Source organism: Lagopus muta, chromosome 1 (assembly GCF_023343835.1).
Source record: "Lagopus muta isolate bLagMut1 chromosome 1, bLagMut1 primary, whole genome shotgun sequence".
Taxonomy (NCBI): Eukaryota; Metazoa; Chordata; class Aves; order Galliformes; family Phasianidae; genus Lagopus; species Lagopus muta.
In genome coordinates, this window is record NC_064433.1 from 75,470,599 (window position 1) to 75,483,499 (window position 12,901).

A 12,901-nucleotide genomic window follows, 5' to 3' on the forward strand; every position below is an offset into this window, starting at 1 on the left:
CGACAAATGCAGAGTGTTGGTTCTCTGGCTACCATGATACCGAAATCATTATTTTTATCCCCTTTTCCCGTCTTCAGGTTCGAATTCATCCATAGTCCTATCTGTTTCTTCTTGTTCCCTCTAAACCACTGTTGGATGTTCTTTGCTACTCAGCCAAACTGCTAAAATCATTTCAGGGTCTCCAGGATGTGCAAATCATAGAGTCATCGATTCAGAAATATTTAGTTTTGGAATTCTCTTATCCAACCTCCTGCTCAAAGCAGAGTTAAATATGAAGCTGTATCAAGTTGCTCAAGTCCTTGTGCAGCTTAGTTTCAAAAACATCTATGGATGGAGACTCTAAATTCTCTCTCAGCACTTACTCTATTGCTACAGTTAGGGTAAATTTCCCTTGCCACAGGTCATAACTGCTGCCTTTTGTTCTGTCAATGTTCAGTTCTGAAAAATGTTTGACATTTTTTTCTCAGCAAGTCCTTTTTAGATAGTTGAAGATAACTATTGGATGACCCCTCAGGTTTGCCTTCTATAGAAGAAACAGAACTTGTCTCCTCAGCAGTTCTTTCTTCATGTGCTCCAAAACCCTAGCCATCATGGAAGATAACAAAGATATCACAGTAGATCCCAACTAGGGAGCTGCTGGAAGATGTATAAACATATGATGGGAAGGCCTGTTTATGCTTGTCAGTGGGAAGTGGATGGAAAAATATATTCAATTATCCCTTGAAAACCTTGTCTTATCCATTGCATTTAGTCATATAAAATTCAGACCAATTTCAAATCAATTTCATTGAACATTCACACAAACGACATTGTATAGTTAATGAGTTAAACTGACACGTAATATCAAGACACATGGTAGACATTATCTGACTTACATTAAAAAAAAGCAGTGGTGAGGATCCAGCCCAGGGAGCAAATAGAAATATGGGGATATTTCCTTTGTATATTATGGATATATATATCCATATATATATATGGATATATCCATATCCATATATGGATATATATATATGGCTCATGGCTGTGCAAGGATCTGCAGTTCAAACTAAGGGATAAGAGGGAAATGTACAGAAAATGGAAGCAGGGTTGTGTAGTCTGAGAGGAATACAGGGCTGTTGTCCGTGTGTGTAGAGATAGGATTAGGAATGCCAAGGCGCAGATGGAGCTGAACTTGGCGGTGGATGTAAAAGATAACAAGAAGGTGTTCTAAAGGTACACAGGTAGGAAGAGACAGGCCAAGGAGAGCATCCCCCCTCTGATGAAAGGTAACGGGGAGCTGGCTTCCTCAGACATAGCAAAAGCTGAGGTACTCAATGAGTGCTCTGCTTCAGTCTTCATGGGTGATCAGGTTTCCCATGTTTGCCAGGACCATGAGCCTCTAGGTGAGGGTGTGGGGAGTGGTTTCTATCCCACTGTGACAGTGGAACAAGTCCAAGCCCTCCTCGTCATGAAATTGAACGTGTATAAGTCCATGGGGCTGGATGATACCCATCTAGGGTTCTGAAAGTGATGGCTGATGTGGTTGCTAAGTAACTCTTCATCATATTTGAAAAATCATGGCTATCCAGACGAAGTCCAGATTAAGTCCCCGGAAAAAGGGAAACATTACTCCCATTTTTAAGGAAGGGAGAAAGAAAGACACAGGGAAATACAGGCCGGTTAACCTCATCTCTGTGCCTGGGAAGATCATGGAGCAGATCCTCTTAGAAGCTATGTTAAGGCACGTACAAGATAAAGGGCTGATTTGAGAGAGCCAGCATGGCTTCACCAAGGGCAGATCTTGCCTGACCAATCTGGTGGCCTTCTATGATGGAGTGATGGCTTTAGTGGAGGGGGGAATGGCGATGGATGTCATCTACCTGAATTTCTACAAAACTTATGACAGGGTCCCTCACTACATCCTTCTCCCTAAACTGGAGAGGTATGGATTTAAAGGATGGACTGTTCAATGGATTAAGCTGGCTGGACACAGCCAAAGGGTTGTGATCAATGGTTCTGTGTCAGGATGGAGGCCGGTTACAAGCGATGTCCCTCAAGGGTCGGACTTGGGTCCAGTGCTTTCAACATCTTAATCAATGACATAGATGATGGCATTGAGTGCACTCTCAGCAAGTTTGCAGATGACACCAAGCTGAGTGGTGTGGTTGATACACTGGAGGGAAGGGAAGACATCCAGAGGGACCTGGACAGGCTGGAGAAGTGGGTCCATGAAAACATAATGAGGTTCAATAAGGCCAAGTGCAGAGTGCTGCACTTGGGTTGGGGCAACCATTTGTATTTATACAAATCGGGGGAAGATCTCCTTGAGAGCAGCCTTGTGAAGAAGGACTTGGGGATACTGGTGGATGAGAAGCTGGACATGAGCCAGCAGAGTGCGCTTGCAGCCCGGAAGGCCAATTATGTTCTGGGCTGCATTAAAAAAAAGGGTGGCCAAAAAAAAAGGGAGAGGGAGGTGGTTGTCCCCCTCTATTCAGCTCCTGTGAGCCCCACCTGGAGTACTGTGTCAAGGCCTGGGGCCACCAGTACAGGGAGGACGTGGAGCTCTTAGAGTGGGTCCAGAGGAGGGCCACTAAGAGGATCAGAGGGCTGGAGCACCTCTCCTATGAGGAAAGATTGAGGGAACTGGGCTTGTTTAGCTTGGAAAAGAGAAGGGTGTGGGGAGACCTCATTGCAGCCTTCCAGTACTTGAAGGGAGCACACAAACAGGAAGGGGAAGGGCTGCTTATAAGAATGGATAGTGATAAGACAAGGGTGAATGGTATTAAACTGAGACAGGGGAGGTTTAGGTTAGCTATTAGGAGGAAGTTTTTTTACACAGGGGGTGGTGATGCACTGGAACATGTTGCCCAAGAAGGTTGTGGATGCCCCATCCCTGGAGGCATTCAAGGCCAGGCTGGATGTGTCTCTGGGCAGCCTGGTCTAGAGGTTGGTGACCTCATGCACGTGGCATGGGGGTTGAAACTAGGTGATCACTGTGGTCCTTTTCAACCCAGGCCATTCTATGAATAATATTTACAATGACAGTAGTGACTGTATAAAAAAATAAAAAATATCTCGTAAGAGGAGATACAGCATTAAGATGATGTCTGAGAAGCATAATGAAAGTACAAGTGAATATACATGCAACAAACTAAACACAGCTGTAGAAATTGAGGTTTTATTTATTGGAACACACAGCTTTCACGAAATCCAAGTGCTTTATAAAATTGGACAAATTTAAGCAGATTACTGAATTGAAAGAGAATAGGGGAAAAGTCTGGCAAAGAATCTAGTTTCCTCTTTCTTCACCTACACAATTAAGCATATTCTTGTTCTGTGTTTCCTTATTTTTTAAAAAACAAACAAACAAACAAACTTGTAGTCGCTCATAAAACAGAATTTTTGATTGTATTGACCTTTTTTCTCTAGAAAGTTTGGAAAGCCAAACCCAAGTTTGTTTGTTTGTTTGTTTCCTTAAGAATCATCCAAAACAAGTAAAAAAATGAAACTGAAAACACCAGATGGGAACGCAGACAGACGGGAATGCAGACAGAAAAACTGAATAAATAAAAATGGTTGTAGGTACGGACAAGACTTCTAATCGTAAGGCTATGTAAAAGGAAAGTGAGGGCTCCCTCTGAGGGTGTCTGGCCAGAGACCTTTCCCTATACAACAGGGGATAAAAAGAAAAAGAAGCAGTAATAGAGACCAAGTGTAATCACAAACAAACCTGATCAGTAGGTTGGACTCACAACACCTGATTCATAGTGAAAGTAGTATTGTGCACTGACACAGGCTTAAATCCTTGCAATTGGAAGAAGGCAAGCTGGTTTCCAACTCTGAGGTGACAGATTGGAACGACAAACAAGACAAGGGATACTGGACCTACCAGCAGCTTTTACCCTCGGCAGGAGGGTAGGATCCAATATACCCAGCACCTGGGCCTGTTTAACAGCTTGTTTTTGCTTGCTGGAAGGACTCTCATTCTGTTTTTTTTCCACCAATCTCATGTTTGGCCTTTCTTTGAGAGTCAGTATAAAGTCAGAGAATCACACAGAATCACAGAATGGCCAGGGTTGGAAGGGACCTCAAACATCATGAATCTCCAACCCCCCCTGCCACATGCAGGGCCACCAACCTCCCCATTTAATACTAGGCCGGGCTGCCCAGGGCCCCATCCAACTTGGCCTTGAACACCTGCAGGGGCAGGGCATCAACAACCTCTCTGGGCAGCCTGTTCCAGCACCTCACCACTCTCACTGTAAAGAGCTTGCCCCTGACATCCAACCTAAATCTTCCCTCCCTCAACTTCAAACCATTTCCCCTTGTTCTGCTGTTATTTACCCTTTCAAAGAGTTGATTCCCCTCCTGTTTGTAGGCTCCGTTTAGGTACTGAAGGGCTGCAATGAGGTCTCCTCACAGCCTTCTTCTTTTCTCCAGGCTGAACAAGCCCAGCTCCCTCAGCCTATCTTCATAGGGGAGATGCTCCAGTCCCCTGATCATCTTCGTGGCTCTCCTCTGGACCCTTTCCAACAGCTCCCTGTCTTTCTTGTACTGGGGGCTCCAGATCTGTACACAGTACTCCAGATGGGGCCTCACAAGAGCAGAGTAGAGGGGGACAATTACCTCTCTGTCCCTGCTGGCCACCCCTCTTCTGACAGAGCCCAGGATGCCATTTGCTTTCCGAGCTGCAAGGGCACACTGCTGGCTCATGTTAAGCTTTTTCTCCCAGACACAGAGGTGAGACTCACCGGCCTGTAGTTCCCCGTGTCCTCCTTGCTCCCCTTCTTGTAAATGGGAGTGACGTGACCCTTCCTCCAGTCATCCGGGACCTCACCTGACAGCCACGACTTTTCAAATATGATGGAGAGCGGCTTGGCCATCACCTCAGCCAGCTCCTTCAGAACCCTGGGATGCATGCAGTCCGGTCCCATAGGCTTGTACATGTTCAGTCTCATGAGGCAGTCTCGGACCTGCTCTGTCCTCACAGTGGGGGAGGATTTACTGCCCCGGTCTCCACCTATGGTTTATGGATGCAGGGTTCAGGGACGTGAGAAGTACTGGAATTCTGGCCGCCAGTGAAGACTGAGGCAGAGAACTCAATCAGTACCTCAGCCTTCTCTTCGTCCATTGAAGCCTTTTACATTTACCTCCTTTTACATTTACCAAAGGAGGTACACTCGCTTTGACCTGTCTCTTCTGGCCAATGTACCTGTAGAAAGTCTTCCTACTGTTTTTCATGTCCCTTGCCAAGTTCAGTTCTGCCTGCACCTTGGCTTTCCTGATCCCACGTCTGCAAATCCAGACGGCATCCCTGTATTTTTCCCAGGTGACACGCCCATGTTTCCAGAGCTTGTATGCACCTTCTTCGCCCTCAGCATGCCAGCAGGTCCTTGCCGAGCCACGCCGGCTTCCTATCTCCTCTGTCCACTTTCTTATTCAGAGGGACGGAGAGCTCTTGTGCTCTCAGGAAGGCATCCTTGAAGAGTAGACAGCTCTCCTCAACATCTTTGTTTTTAAAGACAGCATCCCAGGGGATCTTGGCCAACAGCCCATTGAACAGCTTAAAGTTCGCCCTACCAAAGTTCAGGGTCCTGACACCAGTCTTTGCCAGGTCCACATCCATCGAGATCACAAACTCAACCAGGGCGTGGTCACTGCAGCCCAGGCTGCCTCCAACCTTACCACCTGCAATGAATTCTTCCGCATTGGTGAGCAGCAGGTCCAGCAACGCTTCACCTCTGGTCGGTCTGTCCAATACCTGGACCAGAAAGTTATCATCAATGCATTCCAGGAGCCTCCTGGACCTCCTGCAGCTCTCCGCGTGGTCTTTCCAAGAGATATCCGGATGGTTGAAGTTCCCCATCAGAACAAGAGCCCATGAGCACAAAGCCCCCTGCACTGGAAGCAAGAAAGCCTCCTCAACAGTCTCCCCTTGATCAGGTGACCTGTAGTATATACTGCTATCACCAGCTGACCTTTGTTAGACCCATCCCTAATTCTAACTCACAGGCTCTCCACCTGTTCCTGACCATTTCTCAGAGGAAGCTCCTCACAGTCTATCCACTCTCTGACATAGAGGGCAACTCCCCCACCCTTCCTACCTTGCCAATCCCTTCTAAAGGGCCGATATCCCTCAGTGGTGGTATTCCAGGTATGGGAGTCATCCCACCATGTTTCCGTGATAGCAACAAGGTCATAACTTTCCAAGCGCATCACAGTTTCCAACTTGTCCTGTTTATTTCCCAGGCTGTGTGCATTGGTATAAAAGCACTTCAGCTGGGCTTTCTGTCTCACCGCCTTTATAGAGGATGTAGGATCCCCTAGAACAGCAGCATCCCCGGCATCCCCTTTATACTCCAGGGTATAAAGGAATGACAGTCTCCCAATACACCCAAAAACTCTAGCAGCTGCTTTTGGTGTGGTAGGGACTGGGAACACATGATCCCTGTCTATTATTGCACTGGGTTGTACTTTGATCCTTCCCAATCAAACTACACCCAGGAATTTCACAAACAGGCCTGGTCCCTGCACCTTCTGTGGGTTTATAGCCCACCTTTTCTCTTGTAGATAGGTAGTCAGCAAATCTTACTGCCTTTCATAATGCCTCCAGTGAGTCAGAAATCAGCATGAGATCATCAGTATAGTGGTACAGTTTGATGTTATTAGGATTATTCTAATTGGCGAGGTCATGTACCACTAGGTTATGACAATATGTAGGTGAATGCACGTGACCTGGAAGGATGGCAGGACCTGAGAGGTCACTGCCTGCCTCCCCACGTGGATGCAAACTGATCTTACAATTCTTCGTGGATGGGAATACTAAGGAATGCATTTGCCAAATATAGGACACAATCATAGGTTTCTATCTTCCTACTGAATGTGTTCATGAGAGATGCGGTATTGGGTATGGCTGCATGCACAAGTGGTGTGACCTTACTGAATTCTCTGTAATCCTCTGTCATTCTCCATGTGCTGTATGACTTCCATACCAGCCATATAGAGGAATTACATAGGCTATGTGCAAGTCTTGATTCACACTTTTTCTAGTTCTTCTTCTAGTTCTTGCACCATTCTTGAGATTTCCTCTTGCTGTCCCAGGAGTCTACTCTTTTTTGTATTAGTAATCCAGCACAGCTCTGGCAGGCAGATAGGCTCATGTTTCACATGGCCTCTTAATATCTCCTGTACCACCTGGATACTAATACATCTCTCTCTCAGTCTGAACTCTTCCACAGTCAGTGGAGAGTCAGATCCCATAATATGTGTATGCCCATTATTTATTCTAGGACTGGAGAAGTAGATACCTTATACTCCCAGGACGGGAGACACCCAACTCGTAAACTTCAACCATGTCTGGGTTACAGGGATGGTCTGCCCCCAAACCCACCAATCACTCCATCTCCCTGAAATTTAGTCAGATCACCATAAATAATTGAGGTTTCTGTGCCTGTGTCCACTAATGCCACCACTCTGTATATTTTTCTGGGACCAAAAGACAGCCAATTCTACATAGGGCATCTGGTCCTGTCTGGGTGCCCTAGTTGCAGGGGGGCTGACCTTCCCCACCATGCAAGTAGTTGCACAATCACCAATTTTTTTTTCTCATGTGGCTTGGGCATAATCACCCAAGTCATTTCAGGAGGCCTTTTCCTTTTTTTAGGAACTATAAAATCTTCTAGGTTCCATGCTCCCATTAAAACATCTTCAATAATTCTTACCCTACTTTTCTGGGGGTGTTTTGAAATTTTTTATTTTCCTCCAGCTGCTTCCATAGCTGGAGGAGAACATGATTGAGCTGGTGATCAATTTTTGCAAATTAAACTCCATCCTGGATTAAATCATTGAACTGTCTGTTTTGAGGTTATTCACATGAGTCCCAGTCGTGATGTCTATTGTGCAGGCCTCCTAGTTTTAGCTATGGGTAAGACCTCAGACCCTTCCAACATCCCAATATTGTGTCTGGCCCTCAGGCACTGTTTCCCTCTGATTGGCTACTAACTGGGCGGCCTGTTGGACAGTGGCCTCTGAGGCCACCAGGGGACTTAGTATAGACACTAGTGTGCCATACCAGTATGGCAGGTGTTTGTTGTAAGATGAGATCTCTTATCCCTATTGAAAACTAGGTCTGGACTTTCAAACACGTCTTCACAGACTGCCTCTTTCATACCTAATACTCTTACACAAGTTTGGAGTTCTTCCACTGAAGTCTATAAACTGTATTTATGGGAATGAAATTTTTATTTGGCCATGAGATTCTACACATTAACCACTGGATTTTCCTGATTGTGCTGGACTGCAGCATAAATCCTTTGCCTGAGGGCAGGGGGAGTAGTGATGAACACCAGCTTTGAAATTTCTGGCCTGCTCACTGTGACGCTTTCCACCCCTATATCCCACAGCCTAAGCAGCCATTCTGGCACACTCATTTGGTTTTTGTCTAAAATGTTCTAGCAGATCCCTTCAGCTCAGCAGCCATGCACAGGCATGCCATCATATTTAAGATGGTGTGGGCAGGGGGCCATTCCTCCGGTGGAAAACCCACCAGTCTGTCCTGGACTTCCTTTGTTTTTTGGGTTATGATTGGTCTTATCTCTAGAAGATTTGGGAGCCCATATCCTCTGTTTGAGCTTTTGTCTTATTAGTTTTCTTTTTAGATTCAGCCAGGTTCCAAAGATCTGGGGCCTTTACCTCCTCTTACTTTTAGAGGGGAAATGACAGTTGAAGATGGGGCAGTTCTCCCTGTCAGAAGTGTAGTTTTGTTTTCCAGTTGTTTGCTACTAGCTTTTAAAAACTTGTTTTCCTCTTCTAGTTCTTCCACAGAGGAATGATATGTGCTAGTAGTCGGAGACATGTCACAGTGGATGTCTCTGTTGTTAGAGAAAGTTTGATCTAATTTATTCAACAACTCTGCCACCTTAGAAGGAGATTTGATGTTGTCACTTATAGGTCCCCATTCTTAAATAATCTGAGCAGCACTCAGGGAAACTCACGAATCCCAGGAGTTCCTTCTTTGGGATATTATGGGTCCTGGTGTCCAGCCAACATGTTATTCCTTTAAGATAATCCATCCTAAGTATGTATACAGCTGTCTCTTCTGCCTGGCTTGCTAAGAGCAATGTGATAGAAAGCGTAACAAAATGGCAAGGTAGCAAGGTCTTAAGTTACAGGGAGCGGGGATCTGGTTAGATATAACAGCAGAAGACACAGAAATATAGGAAAATAATCTGCTTACTTTCAGAGGGCCTGAAGGTACACAGGGATCTCTGTTACCAACCTTTAAATGAGGTCTGGGAAGGAAGGGATGGAGCCTGGCTCCACCTGTTCTAGTCACTCAGGTCCATTGCATGTTCCCTTGGGTTGCCCCTGCCCTCTTACCATGTGCTCAATCACTGTTTCCAGCCACGACTTAGCATTTCCACTACATTGGTCATATGAAAAGAAAAGTAGATACGGATGATTTATAAATAATCTTATTTCAATGACTTCTGTGTAAAATTCCTTTATTATTTTTAATAGCATGCATTGGGATAGAATTTAACAATTAAAAGCAGTTGTTTTGGAAACAGACCATATTTCCATGGTTTGAATTTTAACATTACTCACAAAGCTTGAATCTATTTTGTTTTAAAATGTATGAGGAAATGTACCATCATTCCCTTCACGAGATGTTTCTGAATGAAGGGTGATATCTGAGGTAGTGAAAATAAATTATACATTATGATTATATATTAAGTAAACTTGTAGTTAGGATCTCTTTTTTTCCACATTTTAACAATTTTAGAAACAGTCCTTTCTGTATGAGCCAGTTTAACTTATGCACAGACTTCAGTTTAAATATTAAGATAGAATTGTTCAAGATATTGAACACACAGGTTTGATTTACTCTTCAACAGTCACTGAATGTTCTGCACAGGCTCTGCTGATTTCAGTAGATTTTGTATATATTCATGCATCTGATATCAGTAACGTCTAATTACCCTTCCTCTTTTCTTCTTTTTTTCTAGATTGAATGTTCAAGTATATCTGACTACTCTGAAAAAATTATCAAGGCCAACCACTTGGACAACAGTAAGGCATATTACAAAATATTTTTTTTTCAGGAGAAATAAAAGTGCTTTTTAATTTTCCTAGTTAATTTATATTGTGCAGTCTGTATGTAAATTATAATTTTGCATTATTCAGTTGTATAATCACAAAATTAAAACAAGTGCTCATTGTAGACACTAGAGCAACTCCTCACAAGGGGAATTACTTCTACCCTTACTTCCAGGCTCATAGACAACAGAAGTGATAGATGGCAGTTTTATTTAGCAAAGCAGTAAGAAGGTCACATAGTAGAGCTGAACAAGCAACAAAATTCCTCTTTCAAATGAATTCTGCCATTTCAGTTCTACCTTAATGTCTTAAATAGAATCAGCACTCATTCACACATGCACACTCATAAATTAAAATTGAAATGATGTTCTGAGCAAAAAGTATTCCAAATCAATACTGATTTATTACTGTTTCTTCTTACTTCCAACCTCACAAAAATGTATTAAAAAAAAAAAAAAACATACTGAAATACACATACACACCAATCAAAATATTTAATTGCCAGAATAGCAGTATCACTGAGAACTTTTCTCTCCTGAACAGAAACTGTAAAATTTCCAAAGATGTGGAAATACTTCAATTTAAATATATATATATATATATATAAACATCTCCCCAACCTATCAAAAACTAAACAAATAATCAAAAAAATCCAGCTAGTTCTAGTCCTTGTTTTCAGTCCTCCAAATCACAGCACAAAATATCTCTTTTTGTAACCTGAAGAAACCAGGCTTTTTTAACTGAGGCTGTGAAACAGTTTTTTTAATGTGCTCTTTTTAGACAGGTTGAATTTGCTGCAGAGCGACACAGATCACATTAGTTGGATTGTAACATTCTCCTTTTCTCTTAGCTGTGCCTGTTCTGGTGTTGTGCAAGCACAAATTCAGGACTAGTTTTCTGCCTTAATTTTTATTGCTGTCACTGGCAGCATCTAAACAGTGGTAGATGTTTGTGAAGAGAGTTTCTCATACATACGTGTTTGTTCAAATAAAGCTGGGAAAGAAAAAAAAAATGCAGCAAAAATAATCAGAAAGAACAGTAACATGGATTATAATAGGCAGCCAGTGTATTTGGCTGCTACTTCACAAAAAGAAGGAAGTAAAGCACCAGAAAATGCTCTCCTCCACTAGATGGAGAAGGCATCGAAGCAATGTCAACACCACAGCTTGCTTAGCCCACACCCTTAGTGCAGAGCAGATGGGTTCCTAGAAAGACATTTCACAAAGTAGTTTCACACTAGCCTATCATAAATTCATTTGTATTTGTTTGGATTTCCAACACCAGAAATTGCATGTTAAGGGACACTATAACAGAGTAACTTGTTAGTTTCAGAATTTAACAGTGAGAGTTCTAAATTCAGATAGAATTCAGACAGAATTGTCAATATCTAGAAAGAATTGGCCTTTATATACACATGAACATATATGTTCATAAAACAATCCTGTTTTGCTTAATTTCTACAGTAATTGTGCATATATTAAAATAATCAGATTTGAAAAACAAACAAACAAACAAACCCAAAAGTTTCTTGATGCTTGGACCAAGAGTCTAGGGTGCGTCCATTATGAAAACCAGTGGAATGTTAGAAAATCTAACCTACAGTACAGTTGATTTTTCATATCTCCTCCACACTTTTGTCTTTGACTTAAGACTATTTAAGAATACTTAAGAATTTTAAGACTTATTTCTGAAGACCAACATAAACTTCCTTCGTGTGAAAAGCATAAGTGAACAATGTTTCAGTTTACAGACAGATACACCTGAGATCTGGTAATAGATGCAGACCTAATATCATTAGTGACTCTGTAGTTCTCCCTTATGAATAATTTGGCTCGATTCCCTGTGGTCTGGATGTCTGCATCCCAAGAATCATTGTATTTGTTAGTCAGACTGAAACTACTATTAAAAAAAAAATGAATCTCTCTTTGCTGAAGTTACTCCTTCTATATAGTTCAAAGTTGTAAGGCTGCATGATAATGAGGAACATCTAAGGTCATCTGTACTGAAGGGAAGAAGTCCCCCATCTCTTTTCCTTTCCTTCCTACTCTTTATTTCTGGATTACCTTGTTCTAGCACTGTCATCTAGTAGGCCACCCCACTGTCAGATTCATTTCACTACCTGGTGAGTTTGAATGGCTCCAAGAAGGATCCAGTGTGATCCAGAGGTTAGTCTTCTCCATACTTTTTCCAGGGAGAAATTCTCATTTAAATAGGAAAAAGTCCTAGAAAAATGAGACTGCTCTGCTGTGGCAGGAGACTGGCTGATTTACAGTTTACACTGACATACACTTAATTTAATGTGAGCAGGTACTGAGTCAAAGGATCTTATTGCTTATGGCAATTTTTCCTGTTGTACTGATGTACTGATGTAATACAGCTGGGGACAGGACAGCACAGTTTGTTCTCACATGGTGCCTAATGATGTTTCATCAAAGTAAAGGGAGGTGGGAGGAACTATTCATGCTTTGGCTGTTCTTTGTATAAACATATGGCTTCAAAGTCTGCAGATGTGTCACACTGGCAGCTGTTAACAGCCCTAATATTCATGCCAAAATAGTGGAGGCAGTGAACGTTCTCAGGAAAAAAAAGTGAACTAAAGAGAATGCAATTCATGGCAGGAGCATATAAACACAAAGAGTCTGTAACATATTAACCAATTAACTATTGACCTGCAAAAACTGCAAAAGGAAGGAGTTTAACAAATGAAAATGAGGAGGAAACTGTATTCTCATCCAGGCTGGGTCCTCTAACTAGCTGACACTTTATGTTATCTGTTTGAATGAGAACTTGCAAACTTCATAGAAGGCCAATCTGTTTTTGCTTA

The 12,901-nt window shown here is 42.7% G+C and overlaps 1 protein-coding gene across 7 annotated transcripts in view; it reads left to right on the top strand.

Annotated features, from left to right (window-relative positions):
- LOC125697541 (protein arginine N-methyltransferase 8) overlaps positions 1 to 12,901 on the top strand; it is a 152,374-nt gene that overhangs the window by 31,082 nt on the left and 108,391 nt on the right. For all 7 annotated transcript variants that reach the window (XR_007378839.1, XR_007378846.1, XM_048954881.1 and 4 more), the window contains exon 4: positions 9,987 to 10,050. Coding sequence is in view for 5 of the 7 variants with exons in the window: in XM_048954881.1 (XP_048810838.1) it covers positions 9,987 to 10,050 (64 nt within the window). In the remaining 2 variants the exon portion in view is untranslated. The remainder of the gene's footprint in view (positions 1 to 9,986; positions 10,051 to 12,901) is intronic.